We start from the raw sequence: 13,223 nt of genomic DNA, 5'->3' as shown, positions 1-13,223 counted from the left end.
CTGGCTGGTAAGTGCTGCTGTGGCCCCGCTCTGGGGGCTGGAGGGAACGTGGCTGGGAAATGCTCTCAGCCTCACCCTGCAGCCCTCAGCAGCAGAGGTCTGAGAATGACATTAGCCAGTGCAGGCAAGGGGGAGTCCCACAGAGGGCAAGGAGCTGCTGAAGGCAGCAGGCCAGATGCCAAGGTTTGTATCTTTGCTGTGGGAAGTGTTGAGCTCAGTGAGCCTCAGGGACAGGCTCCTGCACGCACAAGCCACGATCCCTGGCCCTGGTGCGTTGAAGTGTGTAGCCAAAGACAAGAAATGTGACACGGCTGTGGCACGCTCACAGAACACATGATGTGTGCTTTGTTCTTTTTATTTAGGGCTCATAACAAGAGGGTTTAGTACACAGCAACAATTAATTCCAAGTACAATTAAAAAAATTTAAAAATTGGGTTTTGCACTCACTGGAAGGTGGTTCAAATGGCACACACACTAAAACGTTACTGGCGGCATACAGCTCCCCAGAGTCCTGTGGGCTTGGTCATTTACAGTGGGCTCTGCATCCATCCACTGCATCAGCAGTGCCAAAAGCAAAAGCAGAGGGTGCTGCTCCAACTGCAAACCAAAGGTGGGGGGTATATCTGCTTTCAGGAAAAAGTGCATGGACAAAATCCATGTTAGACACTGACATCTCCAGAGAATTCATAGAAACTACTTGTCCATGCAAGTTGCAAAAGACACTTTTTCAAATGTGAAAAGAAGCACTTGTTCTTTACAAAAAAAATCTTGGACATGTCAGCACTTACTGAGGCTGTAATGGAAATAAATTTGTACATAGCTCTTCCTATTAGTAGTGGTAGGGTTCTTCAGACGTGTAAAGAGAAACTGGAATAAATGTACTGCACCCATTTCAGCAGGGTCCCCATGTCAGTGTTCAGCAGGGTCCTGGGTGTAGGCTTACCTCTGGACAGCAGGCGCCTGCTGCCATCACAGTCTTGTAATAGGTCTTGTAATAAGCAGAGGTGCTAATAAAGTTAGTACATTTAGTGTACCAAAAAAAACCCCCAAAGCTCTTCCTCCATTGGTTGGAGATTACACAAAACACATGGGTGGGGTTTTTTTCAAATGAAAGCAGCAGAACACCATGATCTGTGAATTATTCTTTTTAACAGCAGTTGTCAAACTGTGGCTGCATCAAGCTTTCAGCATGTCCCCATGGATGGGAGGTGGGGCTCCCACTATGCTAAAAGTTTTAACATCAGAAGTAGGTAAATAGGGCTGTTACTACACATTGACTTCAGCTACTGTGGGGGACTTCCCCCAACACAAACCACACATTGTTCCCTTCTTGTACTCTTCTGACCTCTGTTTTATCCACAAATGCAGCCATGCCAAATAGTGGGAGATGCCAGAAACTGGGGAAGGTGAATACACCTGTAAGCACAGTAAATTCTTGTAACTGGCACCCCAGAAGCTGTAGCCCAGGATGCTGCTGGTAACAAAGTTTCCACCACCACCTTCCCTAGAGGTTTGTGTTGTAAATACTTGCCTTAGTGAATGCAACAGTGTTGTACCTTTCCTACTGCCACGGTTGCCAACATCGGTACTGAAGTCTCTGCATGGGGTTTGTAATACTGCCTGAAATGCTGCAGTGCCTTCACCAGTGACTCTCGATACTCTGAATGCAAGTACTGCTCCTAGTAAAGCCACAGCACCACAGTCTGTCCAACAGCATCCTCTAAGCAGCTTCCAAAAAGGACCTGCAGAGAATACAGATGTCACCTGTTTTACAAAATGTCCTTTTGCACCTCTGGGAGGAGAAGCTCTGTAAATGCTGCCAGTTTACTAAACAACATAAAGTTCCATCCTTTCCAGAAAAGAAAACATGGAAGTTTTGCTGTATGCCTGGAGCCCACAGATATAACTAATAAAAAAGCAGGCTTGTTTCCAGCAGAGAGGTGCATCCACAGCACCTGCCAGGAAGTGGTGGAAGTTGCTAGGAAGAGGACAGTATTAAGTCACCATCAAGCACAGGTGGGAGGCACCACAGAAGTGCAACAGTATCAGTGCAGAGTACTCTTCCACTTCTAGTCAACAATGTGCACATCCACAGCAGGCAGGCAGCCCACACAGCCTCTGCTGGAAAAGGCTCCCTAGTCCTGTTGCTTCCTCACTTTCTTTTCATGATCAACTGAAACACCCTAGGTAAAAGTGGCACTTTTCAGAAGCTGCATTACTGCCACTGTCAACTTTGGCTCTCACCAAGAACCCTCAGCAGCAAGAAAAGAAAATGCCCAGCAGCTGGGAAAGGAGAACAAACTGCTCTAGCAAGAACTAGCTGAGTCTAAGCCTTTCTGGCACCCACAGGTAAGCCACCAAGCCACACACCACAGGACCTGTGGTTCACACCAGCAGACATCTCCAGACACACTTCTGACATCCAACTCAACTATCTGCAAGGATAAGCTGAACTCCAGGAACATGGTCAGCCCCCTGGGAACACACACCAAGCTGTCATCTACCTCAGGGCCAAGCCACACCTCTTGTCCTCCAGTGAGAGCCGTGGCTCTTCAGTGCCTCCGTGTGTGTCTTCGTCTAACCAGTCAGACCATCAAGTGATCCAGCATTGCTTCATCTCTCTGGTGCCTACTCCAGCCACTGCAACATGCCCTCAGGACATTCAGGCATAGAAATTCCTGGTCACCTCTCCTGCCCCTCTCAGCCCTCTGCTACAACAGCTGAGGGGAAAGGGAAAAGGAGGGGAAAGAATGGGTCAGACACATGCAACCTCAGCTATTTCTCTTCAGCTGGAATGAAGGCACCAAAATGAACCTGCTTCAGCACTAGATGTGGACAGACTCGGTGAGACCTCCTCTCATCAGGCACATGGAGAGGCAGCTGTAGTTAACAGCTTTGTCCCTGGTGCCAAGAGGAAGGAAAAAACCTTTGATACACAGCAAACCAAGGCAAAATACACCGCTAGAGGATGCTGAACAATTTCTGTGCACAATGAAAACAGCTGGCTGGGCTAAGGCAGTTCTCACAAAGGGAGAAACATATACATTTTGGCCATTCAGCACTCTTTGGGCTATGCTGGAGTGTCTCCTTCCCCCACCTCTCAAGCGTACACACTCACGCTTCAACAGCCTGTGATGCAAAGCACCATGAGCTGTGGCAGCAAAACTCGGCAGTGAAGAGATGTTGTGCACCTTATTTAAAATACTGAGGTGTTTCTCCCCCAGCCCCCCATTTGCCACCCCCTTTTAAAGTAAACCTGTAAATTAAAAAGGGGTGGGGAAGAGAAGGTTTTGGACAAGGAGAAGTACAAGGGACAAAACTGGAAACACAACCCTCACTGACTTTACTAGCATGCAATCTATGTAACATTAATATACAAAGCCTATTTACCTTGGCCTGGCCTATGAGCATTACATCACATCATCCCCAAACAAGCAACAGAATTAAAATCTGTACAAAATAAAAATATGAATAAAACTCAACAAATTTCTTTACATTAGTACTGTATAATAAAGCATAAAACCAGCAGGAGGTGACCCAGAAATTCCATCCACAGCAGTTCTTGCAGGATAAACAATTCCATGTTCTATCAGCAGGGACCAAACTAACCCCTGGCCTGTCAAACCAAAGCCAGTTCTTCAGGAGCTGTCACACAGCTGTCCTGAAAGTGGAATCACTAAGGGTTTTGTAGCCTCATCTTCCGTGCTGGGCTCTGCAAGCGTTCATCTCGCACTGCTCTGCTCTCACAACACAAAAAGCTTGCAAGATGAAAAACCAGCTTGAAGATAAAGTATCACACACAGTGGGAGTACACACTACCCCACCCACCTGCCAGAAGTGTTCAAGCACAAGCTCTTGCTCAGACTGGGTTAAGACATGTTTCACTAAAGTGTGACCTGCCAGCTGCAGCTTGGGTGCACAGGCAGAGGTTCAGCTCTCACTTCATTAGGCTGCCCTAACGATGCATTTAAGCACTGTGGGCTCAGTTTTTGCCACAAACATATCCAAGGCAAGAGAAGCTAGGAAAACTGATATTCCTGGAAAACACAGCCACCCTGTAAGCACCAAAGGCTTGTGAATGCTGCTGTTCAGTCACCTTTGCTAGAAGCACCACCTCCCTGTGCCAAAAGCTTAGACCTGCCCAATGACACTAGAAACAGTTATTCCAGTGACTGCACAACCAAGTTCTGGACTTGCTTCCACAGAAATGATGGGCCGAGGGAACTAAACATGGCTGCTTCTCTTAGTCTTGCTGCAAGAAAACTTACCAGAGAGTAAAAGGCTTAAAAAGGGTATCTGTTCTGGCACTCATCCCAAACAATGCTGTCAGCTTCCAGAAAGAAGACAACATGTGGATTAGCAAGGGAGAAAGCGACTTCTATCTGCACACAAGTTTCTTCAAAGTTGTCCTTCCTGCAGACTTTAACCAAGCCAGTTTCTTGTGCACTGTCACAGGAGTTCCACAAGCTCACAGCAGGTGATCACATTCCTCCATAGCCTACAAACACACCTATTTGTTTGTTCCTCTTGTCCTCTGAGCAGCTGTGGCACCTCCCTGCCCAGGCTGGCACTAAATCTGCACTAAATATGCAAGGGGCTGGGTCAGTTTCCTATACTGGTGCTAATACCATCACCCCACACTCCTGTGCACTGCTCTGTTTTAACACCAGCCTCGCCAGCTGCAGCACTGCCTCACCTTGGACAAGCTACTCTTGGTACCAGCTAGAACTTGGCCAGGTGACAGTCTAAAGATGCCCTTGCTCAGGAGGCTCTCCATCTGCAGGCTAACAAGACTTAACAGGAAATTTAATTAGTTAATGCATGATATTTACCCACAGGTAACATTGAGAGGTTCTTAAGGGCAGATGAGTATAACCATCACTTACAGTGATCTGTACAATCACTGAGCAGAACTGTTAACTGAGACTAGATTAGAAAGCCAAGTATCACAAGGGGCTACAGAGCCTTCACTTGGTATTACTCCATCCCAAGCCACCAATACAGCTCAAAATACCTATTATAATAAACAATGGAGAGGGCTAAGGGAAGAGCTAGGACTACTACTAGTTACTGCTTGGATTTCCATGGGAAACCAGTACACACAACAGCCCTTTTTGCATCCACTGAAGAGATTTTGGCAACAGACATGAAGACGACAATTGCCGTTTGTCCTACCTCTGCACAGGGCTCTCACAGTACATATGCAAATCTAGTCAAGTACAAAATAGCCAATTTACAATACCTGATTGGATTTTTAAGATTATATTGTGCATAAAACTAAAGTTGGGGGCAAGTTGCTCTAGTGCAAGCAGGCATGAGTAGATTTGAACCTTAGATCACACCCCCTAGAGTAAATCCTCAGACCCCAGGAGGACCTGTAAACTTTGTTTCGCCTTCACAATCAACGGCATCTGTGAGTTCTGTTTGAAATGGCAGCAACCGTGGCAAGGAGCTCGCTGTGGAGGGGAGCACAGTTACATCAGTGCAGAACACAAAACAAATATGTGGCATTCTGAAGATGAGAAATGGAGGTGGGGATCCTCTGGGCTGCAGCCATCTGAATTGTCTAAACTGAAAGGTGAGTGAATGAAAGCCGGCTCTGTGTGCCCTGTGTCAGCCTACGTGTGCAGAGCAGCTGCAGAAGTGTTTATGCTAAAGAAGCATCCAGCTATCTGGAAGTCAGTTACAGGAATGTCTCTGTGTAGAAATCCCAGTGTTTGCTAGCACATGACTGTTCTTCCAGCTGCACAGGAGTGTAGTGTAGAAACAGGAGGGATGTCCACTGGCCAGTAACCTTCACCACAAGCATCCAGGACATTCCCAGTGCCAGGCACTGCTTCCAATGGTAGTACCATGAGGGCACAGGACTCCTGAGACAGATCCCAAGGCCTGTCAGAAGTCAGAATTCAAGTGAAGTATGAGCTAATCAACAAGTTTGTTACATCTGAATGGGTCAGCTTAATTCAAAGTCAGATAGCTCAAGATAGCCTCTGCTGGCAGCTGAAGAGCCATTTGTTCAAACAACTCAAATCACTATTGTCATATCATGAGGGGGAAAAGGAAAAAAAAAAAAAAAACCAAACCAAACCCAAAAGAGTGGTTGTTACAATTATCCTTCATTCAGTTATACTGGAAGGGGCCCCAGAGGCTGGTGGAGATCTGGGAGGCCCTGACAGCTCCTGCAGCAGGAGATGCAGTGTTCTGTCCTCTGGTCAGTCTTCACTCTGAGTAATGCATGATCGACTCCACATAGTTCCCCGGGAACAGCCCCGTCACTCCATTCATGACTCCCTCATACCAGCCATCATCATTTTTCTTGATGACGTAAATGATGGCACCTTCCTGAAATGAGAGCTCATCTTCCTTGTCCTTGGTGTAGTCATAGATTGCCACCACTAGGAAAGAACAGAATGTAAGTGTTAGGAGAGGTAGGGGAGGAGGAGGAAAATCCAATCTCACGCAGACGCTGCCTCACCTGTGCGTGTGCCAAATGACCTGCTGAGAGAAACACCCACTTTGTAACAGGCTCACGCTTTGAAGCACATGAGCCAGGACTCCTTTAACTTTTCTATTTCCAGACCCACCAGAGGAAGTGTCCAACTGTATGATAAACTTTTGGTGTGGAATGATACAACGAAGTGGTTGTGAATCCCCATGGCTAGGACCACTCACAACTATTCCTACACTTGCTAAACCAGATGTCAGCACAGGAAAGAGCAGGAAAACATGGAAGAGGGAGTGTAGCAAGAGCGAGTGAGCCAAGGCTGATATCCCAGACTTCCATCTACCTTAGCTACTTCCACATTTAAATCTCTAAAGGTCATGTGCATCTCAATATCCAGCAGCCACTCCCAGAGACACAGCACCAAGGTGGGCGAATCCCTGTTAGAAGCCACAAAGAAAGAAGGTGGAAATGTACACATACTGTATCAGGACATTTTTCTAACAGCTGCAGAATATTTTAGTGATGGCACAAAAACTGTTAGGAAAGGCAAAGAAATTGGACAAAGCACTTGGAAATACTAAATAGAACAGTCCGGAAATGGCAGAAAATAGATGTAGAATTGATACACTTTTCCAATCTCGGTGCTATCATTATGTGTTTCATAGAGAAAGTTAGCTATGCCAGACTCTTGAGTACTTTACCAAATAGCATCAATCACTGCTTTGAGAACTTGGCAACGAAACACACAGTGCTGCCACTAAGGAAAAAAAAAGTACGTTGGACAGGGATCCTAAAATCTTGTGCTGAGGATAGATGGAAAGATACTCTAAACTAAAGCAAGGATTAAAAATTAACAGCATGTGTTCATAAAACCACTGTCCAAGAGTTCTATTAAACTCATCATTCTTTTCAAAAGAAAAAAGGTCATTTCCTTTTTAATGGAGCAAAGGAATCAACACAAACCAACACTAGGGAAACCTGGATCCAGAAGAGATTATAAAATATACAGATCAATCCCAGTGGAAAATCAGAGTATGCAAATAATTTTTTTATCATGTGACTAGAGCATACTTTAAAAACACATATTGTTAGCTCTACAATTGTGCCAGCAGTTGTTAAGTAACTTATTCTGTACAGTTTTAGACATATAATTCTAAGCAAACAAAACACCAATGGAGAAACAAGTATGATTTTAGCTTGAAAAACAAGTGTATAAACGTGATGCAATCAATTTAAGTCCTTCAAAATTCCTTTCTAAGGGTTTTGAAATTTCTTCCTGCAGTTACTGTGCTATTTTTCTTCACTCCCTTGATGGCAATCATCATCATCATCATCCAAGGACCATGGTAACTTCCAATTCCTTTCTAACTTCTGAGTGTACTCTAGTCCCTTTGGATACTGAATGGATTCATTATTTCATGATCACAAGAAGGAAACTCTTCCTTAAATTTGTGAAGAAAATTTGCTTCTTGTTAAGCCTCATAAAATTTACCTGAAGCCTGGTTTTGTTTTTACGTCACCACTGCTTCCTCCAGTATGTTATTTATGTATTGGCAGCAGTCCTCTCTCTAAAAGGCTGTTTAATCCTTCAGTCTGTAGTCCCACCAGATCAAGCTGTGAGCTTGTCACATGCCCCGAGTTATGAGGAGGCCAGGCCAGCATTGCAAGAAAGGCTCCAGATGAGACAGGAAGCAGCAATACTGACTCAGGAGGTGGCATCCTGCCCTGTCAGCCTAAGCCAGGGCTTCTTTTAGTTTCTGTCTGAATGTGTTTCAATGCAGTTATACAAAACAGAATTACTCATTTAGGCTGATATTCTTCCACTCAGTGATTTTTGGTTCTTCAACAATTCCAGAGTTTGGCTGAATTCTGTTATATCCAACTGACCATAAATGTAGGCTACGCTGATTATACAGCTGGAATCTGTGAACACACACTTAAAGTGGTGAAAGTGCAATCTTTCCTTCTGGATACCCATTTCCATTCATCTGATTTGCAGAGCCAAATCATTTTCTTATCTTTTCCTGCCACACATCCAGACACAGAGCTCAGTGGAAAACTGCAGTGCACATCCCTGGACACTGCAGGTTGGCTGTTGCTGTTACAGTCACAGTGGCTATTACAGTGGCAGTGTCCTCAAGTTCAGCATCCCCAGTAACTATATCCTACTGAACAATTTCTCCATCTGTTCCAAATGGATCTGCTATTCACTTCCATCCTCAGCTCTTGGTGTTAAAGGGTAAATGTTAAACCTCCCACACTGCTTGACCCACTGCAGCATGGGGTCATATTGAACCCCAATCCAATATACAGCAACTCTCTTGTAATTTGACATCTCCTTGGTGTCCCAGCTTCCATTGCAAAGGTCATCAACCCTAACCCTGTAAAAATGCTCTCATATGAACTTAAATAGGAGAACGGTCATAACAAAAGTACAAGTACAAATCCTAAGAATTGGGAATTATACTTATTGGGGGTAAATGTGTTGGAAGAGCTACTTACTTTCATCTGTTTTCACTTTGAATCATGTGGAGCAGAATACTATTTTTAGGAACTTAAGGAGTTGCCACAGGACAAATTATTTTGCTGAAAAAAACATTTTAATTCCCAGCAGTATAAGTATACAAATTCTTTGTGTATTAAAGTCCTCTTTTAGTATAAGGTTTCTCATTAATTTTTAAGCTTCAAAGCTTTCTACAAAAAACTCACAGCCAAGCACTTTTCTCTCAATTCCAGCAAAGCAGTCAAATCTCAAGACATGGGCTAAGTAGAGACATTCATGTAACTACAAGAGAATCCACATCTATGTCAATATCTCATTTTTTCTAGTATCCTAAACTACTATATCCTAACTACTATAGTTCTTCATATGCAGAAAGCAATTTTATTTTCTGCTACTTTTAAAAGTGTTTCTAAACACAGACCAATCTTTTCAATATTTTGGTCATCTAGTTTTAAAATACATATCAAAACTATGTTTTTGCATGTGTCTCTACATCAAGAGAGACAATGTTTGGTTTCTTATACTTTTGCTCCCCACAGAAAACATTTTCTGACTAAAAGCCTGACTTTCTCCAGCTTATCTTTAAAGACTCTCCTTTACAGTTTTGCTGTCCCATGTGAGATGGAACAGATCTGTGTCTATATGCACCTACATAAACTATTTTAGTTCCCAAGCTCAAGAAGTTCCACAGGAAAGCAGAACAGAACTATCATTCAAACATCATTTCCTCAAATAGAAAGTTGTTTCTCAAGGCACGGGCACACACTGCCCCCCCTGCCCTTGCATTACTATGAGAGACTATAAACACACATCAGGGCCTCTTCTTTCTCTTTTGCTACTGACTAAAATGCTGTAACACCAAAGATGGTATGGAGGAGTGTAGGCAGACTCCATGTGCAAAAGCAGGATTGCAGGAACACATACAGAAAGTTGTTACAAATACAACCCTACTGTCTCTTCTAGCTCCAGACCTACCCTTTTCTAAGTATGTCCTTGGTGCCCAGGGAGGGTCCTCCTCAGCATAGGGATCACTGTACTCCACCACAGCTGCTTCCTCCTCCTCATAATCCTCGGGAGGTGGGGGTGGAGGTGGAGACTCATCAAACACCGTCTCATCCACAGGGGGTGGCGGGGGAGGAGTATCTGAAACTGAACACAAGTAACAGTACCACCATGAAAATGTCTCTACAACCATGGTAGCTGCTTCAAGTCCTACCCTCTATCCCAATTAGTGGAAGTGGGACCAACAGTTATAACTTGTGAAAATACACTAGAGACAGGAAAATTCAGAGATGGAATGACCAGGTACCTTCAATAAGATTATTTCTTTTTCCCACCCTTCACAATTTCGGACAAACTTGCAGAGGCAGTAGAGAATGCAGAATTCTGGCTATATACAGACAAATCTTTCATCAATTCAAAAGCCATATTCAGTAATAAAACGTTGCACAAGGAAGCAGCAAACTTACTGTTTTCTTGAACTCTGGCCACAAATCCCATTAGTGGTAACTGTGGAGTTACCTGTAGGATGGAGGGGGGAGGAGGAGCAAGGGATGCTGCCACAGAAATTAAAAAGAGAGAGGCATCCAGTTAGAAACACAACAAAGCAGCAAACAGGAAAGTAGACATCATCACCACTCAGACAGTGCAGCAGGCTGCCAAGAAGCCAAGATAAAAAGACTGACATTTAAAGACAAATGGATCAGGTGGTTTAAGCATATTCCTAATCCTTTCTTCAAGGATATTTCTCTATTTTTAAAATTTCCAACCCTGGTCTTTTTCATAACATTAAGAATCCATGTGGAAGCATTTTTCTGATTTGACCATGAGATTCCCTTAAGATGAAGTTTCTTACTATAGAATATAGCACTTTATGGGCAGACCTAACTAAAAAAATGTATCAAGAGGACTCTCTGCCTATAATCCTCCCCCTTTCAAACCTAGTTGATATTTATAGAGGATGGATGCTGAGTAACAGCATCCATGAATCCCTAGTAAAGAAAATGGATATACCTCTTTTTTTTCCAAGATGTAGGCCAAAAGCCCCATTGAATGAGGCAGCTATTTCAGACAAAACAGAAAAAGATGCCTTTAGAGAACTGTGCAGATCTGAAAGATGCAACACTTCTGATCTTATTGACAGAACAGAGCACACTGTGCTGCTGCCAAACCACAGAGCCTATTCTAGATGTGCTGCCTGATTTCCTCCCCACCTGACTTCTCTGCACTGAACTCTGAACAACCCTTTCACTGGTACCAGAAGAGCTCTCTTTGTACAATAAGAGCTGCCTTTGTACAGTATATGTGAATTCCCAGTTAAAGAAGATGCTTTCAGCCAGTTACAAATGCTGTAATGCTGAACTGTAGTTTAAGCCTGGAATGTGAGTTTCAGTTATCTAGTTAAAACATCAGCTAACTAGTTTTATGAGAGTTTAGTATCATTTTGAATAATGCAGCAAAATTCTTTAGGCAAGTTGCAAGATGATTTTTCAGACAGCACACCTTAGGAGAAGCACAAATAATAAATTTCTTGTTAGTATGTGGCATACAAAAAACATTTAATCATGTCCAAAGGGATTAAGGGGAAAAGAAGTCTATACTTCATGTACCAGTACATTTATTTAGCTACCAGACAGAACAAAATAAATTTCAGGCTAATTCCAGAGGTAGTAAGAAAACTGATAGGTATGATGCAGCATTTTTCAGAATTAATTCACATTTTCGTAGCAAGAGAAAAAAGTTTTCCAGCATTTAGAACTTGTGTCTTAAAATTTCTTCTGTTTGCTCAGTCCAGTAACATCTTAAGTGCTTTGAATTTCTTCTGTCACTCACATTCACATTTCTTTCAGAACCACACAGCATGAATGAAAAGACTAATAGCAACCATCCTTTTTTTTTTTTTTTGTAAAAGTACCTCCATATAAAGTAAGTTCCATTATTTCACCATTTAATTGATCTCTCTTGAGAAAAAAACAGAAATGTATTTCTGATTACAGTTTCTTTGACTCAAACAACGTGACCTCAGGGTATTTATTCCTTCAAGTGTAACCATGATTGCTGTGAAAAGATTTGGTCTTGCACTTTTTCAAAGCATAAAAAGGGAAGTCAAATTTAAAGTCCTACTGAAAAACAGTAATATTCATCAATTCAGCATCCTTGTCCCTGCTTTTTCAATTATATACACTAGAAAAGTGTTTAATTTCAAAATGATTCCTCTATTCAACATGATATGGATTCACACAATCCATACCTATCATAGGAGAGTAGCTCCAGTTTCCTTGGTCTCTACAGTGTACTTTGTTCATGAACTGCATATATTTCTTTGAAAGAAATAACAAGGCTTTCCATGGAGAAAAATAAATCACACTAGACAAGTATGCCAAGCAAATACAAAAAAATTCCCAGGTTCAGTTTGGGTTGTGTAGTTTAATCACAATGGTGATGCTAACAGCAGCTGACATCATTCCTTGAGTATCTCAACCCCTCAGTTTGTGCTTCAGTCTTTGCACTGTGCAGGGACTATCATAATACTGTGTCTATACACTATATAATGACTCTAGTTTTGACTTCTAAGAGGCATTACAATAAACATTTTATTACTATTTTTTTTATTAAATGCATCAGAAGAACTTTACCTCTGCTGTATAATCATCTTAAATGTTCTTTCCCATCTTCCTTCCATACTGACCACTGATAGATTTAATACACAGTTCCTGTAAATTAATTCAGAAATGCTCAAGAGCACCTTCCACTAGGCTGCTTCATACTGGTAAGAACTCAGCTGCACAGATGGGGTGGGGTGCAACCACTATCTTAATACTTGCCCAGATTCTCCCACCCCGTTTTTAGCCTGTGCTGAGCTCTATAGTGCTTAGAAAATGATATCCAAAGTTGCAATGTTAAAGCACTTGCTAGCTGGCTTGGCTGGCAAGAGTGGCTTTGGGATAGACATATGCTGAGATCATTCAGAGCCTGCATTTCTTAATATTTTCTTCTCAGTTGTTAAAAAGGTCTCATCACAAAGCACAAAAATTTTATTATCTTGAAATAGTTTTTAACAGAACAGGGCAATGCAAGTACCTTTCATGCCCCTGTCAAGTGAATAAACAAACATGACTAGGCCACCATTTTAAAAAATGGCAATGGAAATAACAGTACTGGGTTATTGCCAAACTCCCTGCAAACAACAAAAAAGCCATAGCACCCTCCTCTGCCTCCTGCAAGGTCTCTCTCTCCCCTCTTGTTTTCTAACTCTCTTCAGGAATGCTGAGAAAA

The 13,223-nt window shown here is 42.7% G+C and overlaps 1 protein-coding gene across 7 annotated transcripts in view; it reads right to left on the bottom strand.

Moving 5' to 3' along the window:
* Positions 1-339: 339 nt before the first annotated feature.
* Positions 340-13,223, bottom strand: part of ABI2 (abl interactor 2) — a 63,404-nt gene continuing 50,520 nt past the window's right edge. For 4 of the 7 annotated variants that reach the window (XM_030241606.2, XM_050977108.1, XM_050977110.1 and 1 more), the window contains 2 exons: positions 9,924-10,097; positions 340-6,395 (listed from right to left, as the gene is read on the bottom strand). In XM_030241606.2, the coding sequence (XP_030097466.1) occupies positions 6,220-6,395; positions 9,924-10,097 (350 nt within the window). In that variant the 3' untranslated portion in view covers positions 340-6,219. Of the gene's footprint in view, positions 6,396-9,923; positions 10,098-10,417; positions 10,505-13,223 lie in introns of all 7 variants that reach the window. The other 3 variants (XM_030241603.2, XM_050977107.1, XM_030241607.2) reach the window with 1 other exon arrangement.

Source organism: Serinus canaria, chromosome 7, assembly GCF_022539315.1.
Source record: "Serinus canaria isolate serCan28SL12 chromosome 7, serCan2020, whole genome shotgun sequence".
Classification (NCBI taxonomy): Eukaryota; Metazoa; Chordata; class Aves; order Passeriformes; family Fringillidae; genus Serinus; species Serinus canaria.
This window is presented reverse-complemented; position numbering and strand designations above follow the sequence as displayed.